Genomic DNA, 17,836 nt, shown 5'->3' with positions numbered 1-17,836 from the left:
GATCATCATGTGAGCTGCGCACAGGTGGGCTGAAGCGAGCTGCCCGCTAGACCTGTGCAGCCTCCTTTTGTTGAGACAAATATGCAAGCTAGGCAGATACATTTTGGGCTGTGACCTTTACACATCTTCTGTCCCGAGATCGTGGGGTGGTACAAAGTTATTTTGGCACCTGTTTCCACAGCGTCATTTCCCCCTTGCACAGTGTATGACGAAGGAGACAAAAGGTCTCAGGGAAAAAGGTTACAGACAGGACACCGCAGACTGCTGAGACCGCAAAAGGTCAGATGGAGGGAACGAAGTTCCAGACAGCCGTGGCTTGTCTGAGGGGGAGTTTGCCCTGCACCCCCAAGGTCACGCGTGCAGGCAGACTGTGGCTGCCTGCTGGTGGGGAATGAGCCCCCTCCGGACCCCACTCCCCTCTCCGCAATATCTCTACAGCAGGGTTGTTTTGGGGTTTGAGTGAGGAGGTGGAGAATCATGTATGCCACCTTTTGGGAGAAAAAGGTGGGATATAAACACAAGGAGTAATGAAGTACAGTGGTACCTCAGGTTAAGTACTTAATTCGTTCTGGAGGTTTGTTCTTAACCTGAAACTGTTCTTAACCTGAAGCACCACTTTTAGCTAATGGGGGCCTGCTGCTGCTGCTGCTGCGCCGCCACTGCACAATTTCTGTTCTGATCCTGGAGCAAAGTTTTTAACCCAAGGTAATATTTCTGCGTTAGCGGGGTCTGTAACCTGAAGTGTAAGTAACCCGAGGTACCACTGTAGTTTTTACGGTTATATCAAAAATTACTACGACTCCCATCATCCCTAGCTTAGCAGGACCAGTTGTCAGGGATGATGGGAACTGTAGTCCAAAAACAGCTGGAGGCGTAATATTTACAACCAGATGAAAGTTTCAGTTTTGGAGTAATAAATTTTCAGAGTACAGTGGTACCTTGGGTTACGTACTCAATTCGTTTTGGAGGTCCGTTCTTAACCTGAAACTGTTCTTAACCTGAAGCACCACTTTAGCTAATGGGGCCTCCTGCTGCCGCCGCGCCGCCACTGCACGATTTCTGTTCTCATCCTGAAGCAAAGTTCTTAACCTGAAACACTATTTCTGGGTTAGCGGAGTCTGTAACCTGAAGCGTCTGTAACCTGAAGCGTATGTAACCCGAGGTACCACTGTACCTTCTCCCCATGCTTCTCTGTTTAACCACACAGTTTTGGGCCTACGATGGCAGAATGGACTTTGTGCATTCAGGTGGGAAGTACAAATTTTGTTCAATTCGCCAGGACATCCCATGCAAATAACAGGAAAGATCTCCAGCACAGTCATTTGCCTGCAGTGCTGATTTAAAAACAATAATACAGAGAGATTTGAGCATTGCAGGGGGCAGGGGGCATTTTAAAACACTGATTTCACTGACCTATCCAGTCTTTTACCACCTCACCTTTTTCACACGTATCAGAGAAGGCCTGGTCTACCCGATAACACTGGGCCTTTCCTAAAGTTGTCGAGAGAAGGAGCCCCTTCATCTTTCCACCCACTTTTGTCTTCGTAGGTCTGTCCGGCCCTCTGCTGTGGCTCCAGAACTGCCTGAACCGGACAGCTTCTGACCGAGAAGAGGATGGTAAATACAGGGAGAATGTTGCAGATTCCTGTTTCTTGCAGGCACGGGGAGAGGTTGAGGAAGAGATTTAATATTTCCCTTCTGCTGCTCTCAGCCTCCAAACTTCATTTAAGCCAGGCTCCTTGAGGTGCAGCAAGACCAGTCCAATAAACTTTTATAGTTAGTTAGCTTTCTTCTTACTTTGTATTTCTGTACTTAGCCTAGGTGATTTATTTATTTTGTAGTACTGAATTTATTCTGCGTTTGTGAAGCTGTTGATTTGTCATTTTATTTTGCTAACACTCCTCTATATTTTGCATATTATGTTTTCTCCTACGCTCTGCGTTTTAATGTTTCCGCAGAGTTTGAAGGGGACCGCAAGGGACATCTAGTCCAACCCCCCACCGTGCAAGAATCTTTTGCCCAATGTGGGGTTTGAACCCACGACCCTGAAATTAACTTTGTCTCGTGCCCTACTGATGGAGTTCTCCCTTCAGTTCAAGCTGCTTTGGGCACACCTCATTGTGGGAAAGCGGCATATAAACTCGAATCAATCTGTGTTGTCTAATAAGCCGCCCAGAGTGGCTGGGGAGGCCCAGCCAGATGGGCGGGGTATAAATAATAAATTATTATTATTATTATTATTATTATTATTATTATTATTATTATTATTATTATTATAAGGAAGACAAAGGCTAAAGAGCCAAATATCCACCAGGAAGTTGCAGACAAGAATACTATACAGTGGTAACTCTGGATGCGAACGGGATCCGTTCCGGAACCCGGTTCGCATCCTGAAGCGAATGCAACCCACGTCTGCGCAGGTTGCAATTTGCTGCTTCCGCACATGCGCGTGACGTCATTTTGAGCGTCTGCACGAGCGGCGAAACACAGAAGTAACGCCCTCCATTACTTCCGGGTTGCTGAGGGAGCACAACCCGAAAATTCTCAACCTGAAGCTACTGTACTGCTCTTTCCCATATGATTCTAGAATTTAGCTTGATAGATTCCTGTTTCTCCAGGATGTGCCCAGCCAGTACCATTGGTGCCACTGTCTGAAGAGAATGAGGATGCCATGGAACACAAGCTCTTCCAGAAGCTTCTGCGTAAAGTAGGGATTCGAGCCCCAGCCAGTGAACAGGTAATTGTTTTGCTAGAGGATATGAAGGTAAAGGGGGATGCGGGTGGTGCTGTGGGTTAAACCACAGAGCCTAGGGCTTGCCGATGAGAAGGTCCGCAGTTCGAATCCCTGTGATAGGGTGAGCTCCCGTTGCTCGGTCCCTGCTCCTGCCAACCTAGCAGTTCGAAAGCACATCAAAGTGCAAGTAGATAAATAGGTACCGCTGCGGCGGGAAGGTAAACGGTGTTTCCATGCGCTGCTCTGGTTCGCCAGAAGCAGCTTAGTCATGCTGGCCACATGACCCGGAAAGCTGTCTGTGAACAAATGCCGGTTCCCTCGACCTGAAAGCAAGATGAGGGCCGCAACCCCAGAGTCGGTCATGACTGGACCTAATGGTCAGGGGTCCATTTACCTTTACCTTTATAAAGGTAAAGGACCCCTGGACGGTTAAGTCTTGTCAGAGGCGACTCTGGGGTTGCGACGCTCATCTCGCTTTCAGGCCAAGGGAGCCAGCGTTTGTTCACAGACAGCTTTCCGGGTCATGTGGCCAGCATGACTAAACCGCTTCTGGTGCATTGGGACACAGTGATGGAAACCAGAGTGCAAGGAAACGCTGTTTACCTTCCTGACGGAGTGGTACCTATTTATCTACTTGCACTTTTTGGCGTTCTATTGAACTGCTAGGTTGGCAGGAGCTGGGACAGCAGGAGCTCACTCTCATCGTAGGGATTTGAACCGCTGACCTTCTGATTGGCAAGCCCAAGAGGCTTAGTGGTTTAGACCACAGCGCCACCCGCATCCCATAGAGGATATGGAAGGAGAATGGGTTTGTGGGTGTAAAACATTTTTTAAGGAACAGGCCTTTTTTGTAATACAGTGGTACCTTGGTTTATGAACTTAATCCGTTCCGGAAGTTCGCTCTTAAACCAAAGCATTCTTAAACCAAGGTGTGCTTTTCCATAGCAGCGGGGGACTCAATTTACAAATGGAACACACTCAGCAGGAAATGAAACATGTTCTGCTTCCAAGGCAAAGTTCACAAACCAAAATACCTATTTCCGGGTTTGCAGCGTTCTTAATCCAAGTTTTTCATGAACTAAGCTGTTCTTAAACCAAGGTATTTGTGTTTTGCTTTTTGGAAGGGCAACTTTAATAATTCATTGAGAAAGACTATTTCATCATCATCATCATAAATTTATTATTTATACTCCACCCATCTGGCTGGGCTTCCCCAGCTACACTGGGCGGCTTCCAACAAAAGATTAAAAATACATTAAAACATCAGTCATTAAAAACCTTCCCTAAAGAGGGCTGCCAAATATGTTCCTCCTTTCCCTGCTTTAACTGAAGCTGGGTTTCTGTGATCTTAGCTATTTCCTGCTTAGAATAAGACAGCTGAGTGACACTCCTAGGTTAAAGTGACCCAGAAGAACTTGGAACGCATCCAAGAACCTAAGTTAACACATGTTAAAAAGTATGAGCTCCAGGAATGTTTGGTACAGTCCCACACCAAAAAAAAATCTTCTATTGATCCCTGTTCATCATTTGTGGTTTTTCCTGCTTTGTATGTACATTTTTGGAGATGACTGAGGAAAAAAGGTTGAAAGAAGTGGGAGAAATATAAATATATATTCAGGAAAGATGAGCAAAAGCATTCCCAAATGCTCCTAAACAAGGATGGAAGTCCTTCAGTCTCATCAGCTACAGTTATGTGTTAAGTTTGTGGCTTTGGTGGAACAGCAGCTTGTATTCCTCTATTGGCTCTCGCTCTGTCTGCAGAAACATTCCAGCATTTGTGCTCTGTTGCAACGTGAACCATTCAGTTGACTCTTTGTAATCTTGCTTTTCATACAATCATAGAAGATAAGATAATTATTAATGTGGTCTCCCCCCTGCATTTATTTCGTAAAGGTTTGCCTTTCTATCTTGGTATCTGTCCTTTCTCCTTTTTTTGACTATGTCACAGTGTTTTGTCCCAGTGATTTATGACCAGAGCAAGTTTGGATTATGTCCTCCTGTTTGCCCAAGGCCTTCTTGCGAAACAGAATTTCCCCTCCCTCTCTCCTTCCTGCATAGTGTCGCCTCCACACATTGCCTCTGCTCTGGAGCCGGTAAATGAACCCCTAGAACAGATTTTTTTTGGGGGGGGTCACACATGAAGAGGATAAGTTCCATTGCACAAGCGGAACTCCTTGCACGGATGAAACGACTTTGTTGCATACAACCCTTTGGTTTAAAACCAGGCTGGCGCAGCAATCCTTGAGCTCTGCTGCTATTGCAACTAATTTGCAGGTAATCCTCTCCATTTAGCTCTGCGGGGAACAAGAAACTTGCAAGAGGGAGCCAACAGCAGAAGCAAACAGGAGCTGTTGTTGTTGTTTAGTCGTTTAGTCGTGTCGGACTCTTTGTGACCCCATGGACCAGAGCACGCCAGGCACTCCTGTCTTCCACTGCCTCCCGCAGTTTGGTCAAACTCATGCTGGTAGCTTCGAGAACACTGTCCAACCACCTCGTCCTCTGTCGTCCCCTTCTCCTTGTGCCCTCCATCTTTCCCAACATCAGGGTCTTTTCCAGGGAGTCTTCTCTTCTCACGAGGTGGCCAAAGTATTGGATCCTCAGCTTCAGGATCTGTCCTTCCAGTGAGCACTCAGGGCTGATTTCCTTCAGAATGGATAGGTTTGATCTTCTTGCAGTCCATGGGAGTCAGCGTGTATTTACCTTCTTTACTTCCTACAGGAATCTTTCTGGCGCATCCCGGCCAAACTCAGCCCAGAGCAACTACGGCAAGCGGCTGCTTCCATTGCCTCAAAAGAAGTGGAGGGGGAGACCAAAAATCAAGTAGCCGGTAGGTGTACGGAAGGGGAAACACACTGAAACAACCCTCTGCCTGTTGAAAAGGCATGTCACTCCCTTGTTCCAGCAGCGCCACTGGCTACCAGTCTATTCTGGGCACGCACAATTCGAAGTGCTGGGTACAACCTATGAAGACCCATATGGTTTAGTTACAGGTAGGTAGCCATGTTGGTCTGCCGTAGTTGAAACAAAATAAAATAAATAAAATAAAATAAATAATTCCTTCCAGTAGCACTTTAGAGACCAACTAAGTTACAGTGGTACCTCGGATTAAGAATTTAATTCGTTCCGGAGGTCTGTTCTTAACCTGAAACTGTTCTTAACCTGAGGTACCACTTTAGCTAATGGGGCCTCTTGCTGCCGCCGCCGCCGCACGATTTCTGTTCTCATCCTGAAGCTAAGTTCTTAACCCGAGGTACTATTTCTGGGTTAGCGGAGTCTGTAACCTGAAGCGTCTGTAACCCGAGGTACCACTGTATTGGTATGAGCACACGAAAGCTGGTCTCTAACTTAGTTGGTCTCTAAGGTGCTACTGGAAGGAATTGTTTTGTTTTGTTTTGTTTCGACATATGGCTTAGGTCCAGGCTATTTGGGAAGCCATGTTCCCTCATACAAACCTATTTGGGTTTTGAGATCAGGAACTAAAAAATGCAGAATGAATGAATTAGAAGCTCAGTTGCTCCTAGGCCCTCTGAAGGTCCCATTCCCCTTGCCAGATAGACCTTTCACTTCCCTCAGAACCTCCATTGTTTGTCATCTGTAGAGCTGAACCTGCCTGCATAGAATTTCAGAATGTGTTTGTGAGCAGTCCATGACATCACAGAAGCTCAGCCAATGCACACGCAGAGACAGAAAGCTGTTCGTGTGTGTATGTGTATATATATATATATAAACATTCTATTGATTTAGAGTCTCTTATTGTTGTACATGCACACTCTGTGTGTTGTTGTAAAATGAGGGCGTATTTGTTCACTAGTTTTCTTCCTCCTCTTGGCAGTTGTGCATATAACATGGAAACGGTTTCACATGCTACTTTCCTGCGTTTAGGTGTCTTAGAAACACCCAAGAACAAATAAAGGACAGACACTAAAATCATCAGCACTAATGCCTAAGCTCAGCCCTCACTGATTGCACAACTCAGCCTAGAATAACTTCCTCAAACTGGTGGTTAATCTGTAACCCATTTTAGCATCCTAGTTCATACTGACAGTATTGATCCCAAAAGCGTTAATCTGGAGGGGCATGCTCTCAAATGCTCCCCCTCTTCAAGTTTAAGTTTCATTTCTTAAAAAACATGTGAATTTGCGGAATTGGTTGCTGCCGTCTCATATTGTTGCATTTCTCTGGGTGGGGAAAGATTCTGGCAGTCCTGGCAGAATCAGGGAGACATGGGAGACAGCATCTGTAATCAGAGTAATATGTTTTTCAGGCCTAACCAGCCTTTGACCCCTTGAGCAAGGCATAGCCCAACTAGCATAGTAACCTTCCAGCGGCTTGATGAACCTCCTGCTTTTATACTCTCCTGGTATGCCCCACAGGGGACCTTAAGATCAATGAATAATCATGGTTTAGAGGTCCTGGGCCCTAAGGAAGTCAGATTATCCTCCATCAGGGCCAGGGCCTTCTCAGTGATGGCTCCGACCTGGTGGAATGCTCTGTCCCATGAGACCAGGGCCCTGCAGGATTTAACTTCCTTCCGCAGGGCCTGTAAGACAGCTATTCCGCCTGGCTTTCAATTTGTTTTTTTTAAAAAAGATATTTATTGAGTTTTTCCACCTTTATACTTTAAAAAATCAAAAAGAAAAAAACCAAAAAAAGTTAAAAACACATAAAGTTTACAATCCTTATTTTCAATAACATATTTCCCTGACTTCCCCACACCTCCCCTTCTTATATTCCAATTCAAATTGTTAATTCAACAAGTTCTTGTCCCCAATTTTTGACCTTTTTATATTTAATTCATTTAAAAAAAACCAAACCAATTTTAACTTATAAACATCAGTATTTAAACATCAGTACTCATTCTTAAAACTTTTTTCTAAAGTCGACCCAAATTCCCTTCCACGAATTCCCCAATTTTCATACTAATAACAAAACAAAATAAAAAAACAGATTATAATTCTGCACCCTTTGGATTCCCAAACCCCACCCCCCTTTCCCAGTTTCAATCCCCAACAAATGTCCATCAGTCTTAGTCTACTATCAGCCTGGAGACCTCACGTCCGAGGCTCTTAATTCTCTCTCAATTCCTCTCTGCCGGTTTTTTTGGTAGTCCTTAATATTAAACACCAGATCTCGGAGAAGCTCTGTCCCGATAGGGTCCATATTTCTTCCAGCCAGACCTCCATACTTAAAAGTGGAGCCTGAATCTTGTTTCTTACTCCTTTTAAGTCCAATTGTCCCAAAAGCTCCAACTTTCACCTTAATCAAATTTGTAATCCATAGGTCTTCAGATCTCCACATAAGGAGATCTCTCCATTCTTCAATCTTCAATTCAAAACAGTTTTTCATCATCCAGTACTTATTTTCCTTTGTAGCCATCATGTCAGGCCTCTGGCTCTCCTTTGTCATCTGCAACATTACATCTCCTCCTTCCTTTTCCTCAGAAACAACATATATCTCTTTCTCCACACTCTCAAATCTTTCAAGTTTCTCTTCTTGTCCAGCTGCATGGACTTCATGAGTCAAGTCCTTATCAAATTCAATGGATTTGTTTACTGTTAAGTCCAGAGTTGCAACATTTGTAGCCAAAACATCAATTTGGCCTTGTAACTTTCCCAAGAGAAGAAACACTCTGTCCAATTTAGCTTGAATTTTTCCTTCTTCAGCCATTCTTGTAATGTCCCAAAATCCCCTCTAGAGGGATTTTGGTTACTTTATCTTCCTTCCAGTTCAAATCCAAAAATCAAGTTAGTTTGTATCAGTTCTTCCTTGTTTTCAACAAAATATAACCAAATTGTAGCAAATATATCCAGCAGAGATAGCAGAAACAAAGTTCTCTTTTTCCTTCTTGACAGCTAATTTGACAGCTGTCAAACTCTTCTATATCTCCTCAACAGGCTCTCTCGCGGATCACTCCCGGGTCCGGGGGGGGGGGTGGCACTTCAGCTCTCAAAATTAGCTCTTATCCTCCAGTGAAATTACTTATACTGCCAAATCGTGAAATTAATGTCTTTTACCCAATAAAGAAGAAGAAATTCTCTCGACCTTAGTTAGCTAGTCCTTGCTTTAGATTATTTATAAGACGGGGAGACGGACTTCCTGTTTGCGCCTTCCCCGATCGTGCCTAATTCAAAAAAAATTTTTTCTTTACAAATCCAATTTCCGTATTACTCACGGGTTGTTGCTTTTAGAGTCCAATTGTTCACAAGAAGAAGTCAGCGCTCTCTGACCATGGCATGCGGCTTCACTCCGCAGGAGAAGCAGTCGACTCTCAGCACCGCGCCGCTCACCCCGTCCCCCGTTCCGAAGCCTTTAAAAAGGCTCCTTCGCGGGTCGGAGGGGGCGCAAATGGTGCCCGCCGAGTCACCAAGTTCACAGGCTTCAGCGCCTGTGATTTCTTTGATTCTATGTCTCCAGGAGATGTGCATAGTGTAATAAAAGCAGCAAAGAGATTTTTTAAAAAAATAATAATGCAAAGTTGACATCCATGGAAGAGACCTTACTCATTTGATTGGGAAGACTTCTCAGAACAAAAATGTCTTCAGCTGCTTCTGGAAAATCCAGGTAGTGAACACCAGTTGCATCTCTACAGGAATGCTGGTTGCACTGAAAGCCCCACTCTGAGTTACTGTGGAGAGGGCTTCTGAAATCCTTGGAACTTGCAAGAGAAATTCTTCTTCAGGAGGCAGTGACCTACAGGGGTTACAAAAGGGACATCTCAAGTAACCTGTCCCTGAGCCGTATTAGGTGAATACAGCCATGGGCACAAAATTCTATAGACGTTGCTATGCCTGAGATGTTCAGTAATTCATTATAATTACAATAGCCTGTGCTGCAGTTGGGTGTTTGGGAGACCAGCTGTTCTGGAAAGTTCTAGCACTTTCCTTAGAGATCTATTACTCAAATTCAGTTTGCCGGGAACTTTCAACTGCAATTCAGTAACTAGTTTGCCCCGCCACCAGACTGCCACCTCCCTTTGCAGAGCTGGCTTTGTCTTTGCAGCTCTCACACTTTCTTTCTTGTCGGTTTCAGCGGAGGAGCATCTCGAGGCAGAGGAGCCAAGATGCCTGACTGCGGAAAAGTAAGGACTGTGGGGGCACCGGGGTGTGGGAAGATGACAGCAAGGTGAATTGTAATAACTTAAAAGCATGGAGGAGACAAATAGCAAGAAAGAAACTCAGGTGTTACATGCAGAACACAGGAAGCTTCCTTTATTCAGAGTCAAGACCACTGATCCATCTAGCTCACTGTTGTCTACACGGACTGGCAGCAGTGAGGATTCAGGCAGGAGTTGTTTCCTAGTCCTATCCAGAGATGCCAGTGGTTGCAAAACTGCTACGACCCTTCCCCCTTCTATATTCATTCTAGTTCTTGGGTGGGGTTCATTTATAATGGAATTGAGCGGCTCTGTGCTTCAAGCCCAGGATTTTTTTTTTGCATATCTGATTCATAGAGGCAGAAAATGATGAGTCACATGCAGCCTTGCACTTCCAGCTGTCAGAGTGAAAGCTGCCATGTTCTGAGCAGGAGAGAAGTCAGTTCCTTCCTGCCCGCTCCCATTTGCCGCCTCTTTCTGTTTGCTGCCCTGCTCCATTGTTTGATATTTTCTGAATTCAATCGATGACCAGCCATCAGCAACTGGAATCCTGCTACTCGTGATTTTTCGTAGTTGGTTTTCTTCCCCGCCCCCAGTTCAGTCCACATTCTTTTCTTCTGTTCTTTTCAGAAGTTTATACAGTGGTACCTCAGGTTACATACGCTTCAGGTTACAGACTCTGCTAACCCAGAAACAGTGCTTCAGGTTAGGAACTTTGCTTCAGGATGAGAACAGAAATTGTGCTCCGGCAGCACGGCAGCAGCAGGAGGCCCCATTAGCTAAAGTGGTGCTTCAGGTTAAGAACAGTTTCAGGTTAAGTACGGACCTCCGGAACAAATTAAGTACTTAACCTGAGGTACCGCTGTAATTTGATACGAAAGCAAAAACCTGGCACACCATTATAAAGTGGTACCTCAGGATGTGAACGGGATCCGTTCCAGAGCCCTGTTTGCATCCTGAATGGAATGCGCTCCGTTACTTCCGGGTCGCGGCAGAGCGCAACCCGAAAGCGCTCAACCTGAATCGTATTTATCCTGAGGTATGACTGTATAGGTTTGTGCCACCTGAGCTACAAGTTTTGTTGGTGGAAACCTGCCTAGAGCACTGGGGTGGATGCTGTAGCTTCTGATTCTGCATTCTTCTCTCCCTGAGTTTATGTTTGGCATTTGTATGTGGCAGGGGCACACACCAACACCCCTCTTTCTTGCCCTTGTTTCCAGGGAAGAGCCCATCCAGCCCCCTCTGGGACCCAAGCGGAGGCGCTTGGTCATTGACGGTGAGGAGCAGGAAGAAGGCAACAGCCAAGGTATGTCTCGTGGCAGCAGTGTAGTTACTTCCATCAAACACCTTTCCCCAACCGCCATCTCTTCTCTTTCCCAGCCCCTACAAATAATCCCTTTGACGCTTCTCTTGGGTGCAACTTGATCACAGATCATCTGTAGGAGTGTTGCTGGTTGTCCCCAAGTTGTGGGGGCTCATTTGGCATCCGTATGAAAACTTGAGCCTTTAGAGTTAATGACTCGCTTCTGTGGAATGTTCTCCCAATAGGGCTCATCCACACTTACCGTATTTTTTGCTCTATAAGACGCACCTAGTTTTTGGAGGAGGAAAACAAGAAAAAAAATATTCTGTATCTCAAAAGCCAGAAGAACAAGAGGAATCGCTGTGCAGCGAAAGCAGCAATCCCTCTTGCTGTTCTGGCTTCTGGGATAGCTGCGCAGCCTGCATTCACTCCATAAGACGCACACCCCCCTTACTTTTTAGGAGGGAAAAAGTGAGTCTTATAGAGCAAAAAATACGGTACTCCCCACCGCCACCCCCCGCTCTTTCCAGCTTAAAAGCTTTGTGTCTTAGCGGTTTTTCTCCCCGCAAAACCCACTCTTTAGCGCTCAGTCGCAGCATACGTCAATTCGTGTTTTCTGCAGAGTGCCATTTGCACTGATCGAGCTTTAAAGGGCAGGTTTTTCAGGGAAATCTCCCGGGCCAAAAAAACCACACCAAAAAGTGCTCAGATGCGGAGCTTTCCAGGCACCATGACCTGTGCTTTTAAAAGTGTGGAGGAAAAGCAATGTGGCTACGACCTCAGCTGACACCTTCTATATTGACTTCCAAACATTTACTGAAGGCTTCTCTTTGCTTCCGGTCTTATGCAGACAATTAAGGAGGAGGGACACCTGTACTAGTCAAACTGGTGGTCTCTGTTAATTTTTATGGTGTTTCTATTTTAACTGTAACCCGCTTTGCTGTTGTTGTGTTTTTAATGAAATTGCAGTATACAGATATTTTAATAAATAAAACGAACAATATCCAAAAGGCTGTGGGTTCCCCATCCCTCATGCAAAGGCTTCTGTGAGCTCAAAGTACCTGCCCATGAAGGAAGCTGCCTACCTTGTCTGCATTCACCTGGTCAGCATCGAGGTGCAAGGAAATAGCAGGCCATTCTGCCCTATTTCTGCTGCAGATGTTGACTGTATTTCCCTCCCCCCTTAGTAAGGCTGTCATTGTTTTATGTTTCCACGAATTAAAATCAATTGAACAACAATAGAGTAGCAACCCCCCCTTCACCCAATTGAGAGAAATAGGGGAGTGGGGGGGCAGAGGCGTCAGTAGGCTACTAGAACAACCAGCAAGATACGCTGAGAGATAAGAGAGACAAAGGGCTCTTGATAGAAGTTGGGGCAGTGGTCTGCAGAAGAAAGACAGTGCTGTGATTAGATCATTCCATCCTTCCTTCACAGTACAGAAAGGGCAGCAGAAATTACCTGCCACCCCCTGCCCAAAGAGGCTGCCCGCTGCCTTTATGCGTGAGTCACTGCTTTGACTAATCACGAGGCATGTCAAGAATCCTCAGCTTATCAGAACTTCAGAAACCCTGCCAAGAGTACATTACTGAGGTTCGAAGGGGGTGGCGGCAGAAAGGATGTTCATTGTTCGGTAATGGATAGCAGTGAGAGCAGCTTCTCATGCTCTCTCTCTCTGTGTTTATCCTTCAGCTTCTTTCCCAAAATGCTGAATAATTCCCACTTGGCTTCTGAAGCAACTTTCTGCAAAAAATCCGATTAAGTCACAGCACTGCTTTTTCCATTACCACTTTATCCCTTGCTCTCTTAAGATCACGCTGTATTTTATCTTTGGCACGGCAGGGTCCAGTGATGAGGACGAGCCTCAGCCTGCGGGCAAAAGGAAGTGCCGGCGAATTGAAGAGGAGGAAGAAGATTGAAGGAGTTGGCCCTCCCTGGCCCAGTTCAGACCAGTTACACCCACTGTCAGCTCTGGAGCTGCAAGAACCACCTCGGGCAGCGGGGTCCTTGATGAAGCAGGCTGGAAAGAATCTCTCTCTTTCTCTTCGCCAGCCCCGGTCTCCCAGTCTTGGTGCACAACACTTCATAGTTTTGGGGAATGGGATGCAGGCAGACTGAACATGTGAATGAGGCCTGCTAGAGAACGAATGCAGGGAAAAGAAATGGGAGACGTGCCTGAGGAGGGAAGAGGAGAATGGGCTTTCTGCCCTGCTCTGTTACAGGATACAACAGATGTTGAAGCTGGAGCAGGAAGAAGCTTCACTTTAAACTGTTCTGTAACCATTTGTAGCTTACGACACCTGTGACACGGGGCGTTTGTTCTGAATGATGTCTGCTGAGAGCCAGCAAAAGCCACCCTGACAAGACTGACCTGCCAGGCAGAAACGAGGCATGTTGGCTCTTTGAATCTTAAGGCTACTTGGCTTTTGGATTCGCCACCGCTCCCTTTCCGTGCCTGGCCAAAACACGACCTCATCCCTGTGCTCAAGTCTCACATTGCCTTACAATACATGCGCACGGTCTTCTGTCTCCATTGCGCCTTGGCACCGATATTCTTCAAAAATGTGTGCTTGTACTGGAATCACACAAGACTCGTTTGACGTTGGGTGTCAAGAGTTGAATTGTTTTGGGAGGGTGGGGTTCAAAAGCAAAGATGTGCTCCTGTGCTGAATTTTGTTCCCAGATTATTGTTCTCACCACCAGTTGCTGTAGCAGTTTTCCTTGCCGACAGCTATTGACTTCGTTGCTTGGGTTGTTCCAGGCAGAGGCAACGTCAGAGATGTATAAGGGTTGCCTCTCATTCATGGCAGAAGGGCAGGAATGTTAGCACATGACTTGTGTGCTTGTGTTGTGTTTTCATAATAAAAATCCCCCAAACAACCCTTGGCTGACTAGTTCTAAAGAAATCCAACGTTTCTTCCTTGTTTTACATAGCTGCTGAAAAATGCAAGAGCTTCTTGTAGGGAAGGGGATGAGGGCTTTGCAATGGTTTCAGTGCATTGACTTTCCTTAAAAAGGAGGAGGAAAGCAATAGTAATCCTGCTTTTAGCAATTTCAGGTTTTTCTGTAATTTGAGTATTCCCACATTTGCACATGGGCACTAGCTCTATATGTTTGCACCAAGCCTGATTTGTACCCCAGGCCCTGGGATGCGGAACCTGGTGCACTCCAGATGTGGTTTGTCTCCAGCTGCCATCAACCCCACACAGGAATGGTAAAAGTAAAGGGACCCCTGACCATTAGGTCCAGTCGCAGATGACTCTGGGGTTGCAGCGCTCATCTCACTTTATTGGCCCAGGGTGCCGGCGTACAGCTTCCGGGTCATGTGGCTAGCATGACTAAGCCACTTCTGGCAAACCAGAGCAGCGCACGGAAACGGCGTTTACCTTCCCACCGGAGCGGTACCTATTTATCTACTTGCACTTTTGGTGTGCTTTTGAACTGCTAGGTTGGCAGGAGCTGGGACAGAGCAACAGGAGCTCACCCCGTCACGGGGATTCGAACCGCCGACCTTCTAATCAGCAAGCCCTAGGCTCTGTTGTTTAACCCACAGCGCCACCCGCATCCCTACACAAGAATAGACTCCTCCACAATTCTGCTCGCCCCACAGCTTTCCCCCAATAAATCTTGCTGAATCGGAGCAAAATATCAGCCGTTTTTTTTGCAAATTGAGGTTCACTCCGATTTAGCCTGGGTTTTCCAAGGGGAAAACACGGGACAAGTGGAAAACCTTTTGACCCTTTGCTTTCTAGGCATGGAACAAGTGTGGACAGGCCCTGTGACATTGTAGTCCAATATCTGGAGAAACACAGGGTTCCCAGCCTAAACTTTAGAGAGCAATTGCTGGGGATTGCAAGTGGGGAGACTGTTGTTGGCACTCATGACCTGTTTTGTGAGCTGCCTGGGGTTTTCTGGTTGGCCACTCCTGAGAATAAGGTGACAGACCAGATCGGTATTGGGTCTGATCCAGGACATAAGTGCAACAGGTATTCCCAGCAACTGGTATTCAGGGACGGTCTGCTTCTCACACCGGAAAACACGGCCAGCAGCCAGCAATAGCCGTACTCTCCATAAATTTACCCTAATCCTCTGTTGGAACCAGTCTAGCTGGTGGCCATCACTGCATATTCTGGGAGGCAGTTCCATTGATTTAACTATGTGCAATGTAAAGAGTTGCTTTCCGCTCTGTGCCCTGAATTGGCATTCAGCTTCATACCATGCGCAACTTTATAGAACCCTTGTCATGTCTGCCCTCAGTCCTTTCCACATTCGAAATCCCCAGATGTAACCATTGCTTCTTAAGTGAATAGCTCCAGCCCCTTGATCGTTTTGGTTGCAAAGGACTTCTTCAGGAATTCCCGCTCAAAGTAGCTGCTGAAACAAAGCCAGAGAACTGCAGCAGAAACCAAAATGAGTTGAGGATGAATACATCTGTGCCCCTTGCAAAGGGAGAGGGGAAGCTGATAATGAATTAACTTGATAATGAAGCAAGAGTGTTGCAATGGGGTCTCCTGATAAGACCCCAGAATATAGATATATAAGCACTGGGGAAACGGCTCTGCATTCCCACCTTGGTAATTATACGTTTGTGCCTCTTCTCCAAACAGGTAAGCTGCTCCATTCTGGTGGATGGGCAGGGGCCAGCATGCTATGGGGGAAATAGATTTTAGGAGACTTGTAGAGGAGCAAACTTAAGGGTTTCAGTTTGAAGATGAGGACCAGGATAGTGTGTTATGCTAGCAGGGAGGCCCCTTATGTTTCTAGAATGAGGATCAGCATCTGGAGAAAATAAAAATCTTGGCATGTATAATGTGGCTGTTCACTAGAAGCAGCTCGGATGCTGTGATATTGACCAGATCTCTAGGAGTATCTTGTGCAAGCAAACTTGGCTGCTTGCAATTCGTGGCTGACTCAGCTGCTTTATGAGATTGTGTTTCCTAAGTGCCGGCACCAAAGGGAAAGACACTGCTTTGTCATAAGCTTTTCCCCCAGTGAAGAACCCTGATTGCTATTGTTTTAAGCAGCTTTGACAGCGCCATATGGAACTCTGACCTGTACAGGATGTAACCTTCAGAACATAATGGGGTTTTTTTTGAACGCTCAGTTCATTTTTCATCTCCCACCATATCTTGACCTAGATCTTGAGGGTTTGAACAAGGAATGGGGAATCTTGAGAGTTAAACAACAACTAAGGTAAAGGGACCCTTGACCATTAGGTCCAGTCGTGACCGACTCTGGGGTTGCGCGCTCATCTCACTCTATAGGCTGAGGGAGCCGGCGTTTGCCCGCAGACAGCTTCTGGGTCATGTGGCCAGCATGACTAAGCCGCTTCTGGCAAACCAGAGCAGCGCACGGAAACGCCGTTTACCTTCTCACCGGAGTGGTACCTATTTATCTACTTGCACTTTGACGTGCTTTCGAACTGCTAGGTTGGCAGGAGCAGGGACTGAGCAACGGGAGCTCACCCCGTTGCGGGGATTCGAACCGCCGACCTTCTGATTGGCAAGCCCTAGGCTCTGTGGTTTAACCCACAGCGCCACCCGTGTCCCTAAACAACAACTAGACAGCCACAAATTCCCTTGCCATGATTTTCCTCTGCTCTTGTTTTTTCAGGAGGCACATGACAGGCAAGCTGTTTTTTCTGCCTCCTCCCCTTCTGAAAACATTCTGCTGCTTTCACACTTGGAAATAGCAGCTACTGTAGAAAAGTAGGTGAGTGGGTGGGATGCCACTGGCAGACCCTCCAAGTGTCCTTATTCTCCAGGGACAGTCTCAGATTTACAGAAGCCATCCCAGTTTCTGATTTGATCTTGGAATGTGCTGATATTCCTTAGGACCTCCCTATTTTCATGGGAGAAATGTTGGAGGGTATTGAGTTATGCAACCCCCAAGCCAAGGCGATAACTTTAGAAAACATCTGGAGGCAGCCCTGTATAAGGAAGTTTCTTTTAACGTTTTACTGTGTTTTTATATGTGTTGGAAGTGCCCAGAGTGGTTGGGGCAACCCAGTCAGATGAGCGAGGTATAAATCGTAAACTTAGTACATAGGTAAAGGGAACCCTGACCATTAGGACCAGTCGTGGCCGACTCTGGGGTTGCGGCGCTCATCTCGCTTTATTGGCCGAGGGAGCCGGCGTACAGCTTCCAGCTCATGTGGCCAGCATGACTAAGCCGCTTCTGGCGAACCAGAGCAGCGCACGGAAATGCCGTTTACCTTCCCCCCGGAGCAGTACCTATTTATCTACTTGCACTTTGATGTGCTTTCGAACTGCTAGGTTGGCAGGAGCAGGGACCGAGCAACGGGAGCTCACCCCGTCGCGGGGATTTGAACCGCCGACCTTCTGATTGGCAAGTCCTAGGCTCTGTGGTTTAACCCACAGCGCTACCCGCGTCCTGCAAAACCTACTACATAGGACATCCCTATTTTCATCAGAGAAATGTTGGGAGGGTATGAACTAGGAGAAATGGTTCCAGCCTCCTGTTCTTAAAGCCATCGCCTTCCGGCCAAAATGTGCTCCTGATGAAGGGCTGAATGATACATTTAAAGCACATGACGCCCCCAGAGAATCCTGGGACCTAGTCTACTCAGTTGTGGCTTTAGCACCTTTAATAAACTACAGCTCCCAGAATTCTTTCAACGTATTGGAGTGCGTGTGACCCTTGTTTCAAGCAGGAGACTAAAGGCTTTCTATTGGCTGATAGAAAGGC

At 46.3% G+C, this 17,836-nt stretch overlaps 1 protein-coding gene across 3 annotated transcripts in view; it reads left to right on the top strand.

Annotated features, from left to right (window-relative positions):
- TIMELESS (timeless circadian regulator) overlaps positions 1 to 13,568 on the top strand; it is a 68,840-nt gene extending 55,272 nt beyond the window's left edge. For 2 of the 3 annotated variants that reach the window (XM_053374680.1, XM_053374691.1), the window contains exons 25-30: positions 1,549 to 1,617; positions 2,619 to 2,737; positions 5,453 to 5,561; positions 9,734 to 9,812; positions 11,048 to 11,133; positions 12,971 to 13,568. In XM_053374680.1, coding sequence (XP_053230655.1) covers positions 1,549 to 1,617; positions 2,619 to 2,737; positions 5,453 to 5,561; positions 9,734 to 9,812; positions 11,048 to 11,133; positions 12,971 to 13,047 — 539 coding nt within the window. In that variant the 3' untranslated portion in view covers positions 13,048 to 13,568. The remainder of the gene's footprint in view (positions 1 to 1,548; positions 1,618 to 2,618; positions 2,738 to 5,452; positions 5,562 to 9,733; positions 9,813 to 11,047; positions 11,134 to 12,970) is intronic. The other variant, XM_053374698.1, reaches the window with a different exon arrangement.
- Positions 13,569 to 17,836: the final 4,268 nt, after the last annotated feature.

Source organism: Podarcis raffonei, chromosome 2, assembly GCF_027172205.1.
Source record: "Podarcis raffonei isolate rPodRaf1 chromosome 2, rPodRaf1.pri, whole genome shotgun sequence".
Classification (NCBI taxonomy): domain Eukaryota; kingdom Metazoa; phylum Chordata; class Lepidosauria; order Squamata; family Lacertidae; genus Podarcis; species Podarcis raffonei.
The sequence above is the reverse complement of the archived record's forward strand: the minus strand, read 5'-3'. Positions and strand labels throughout refer to the sequence as shown.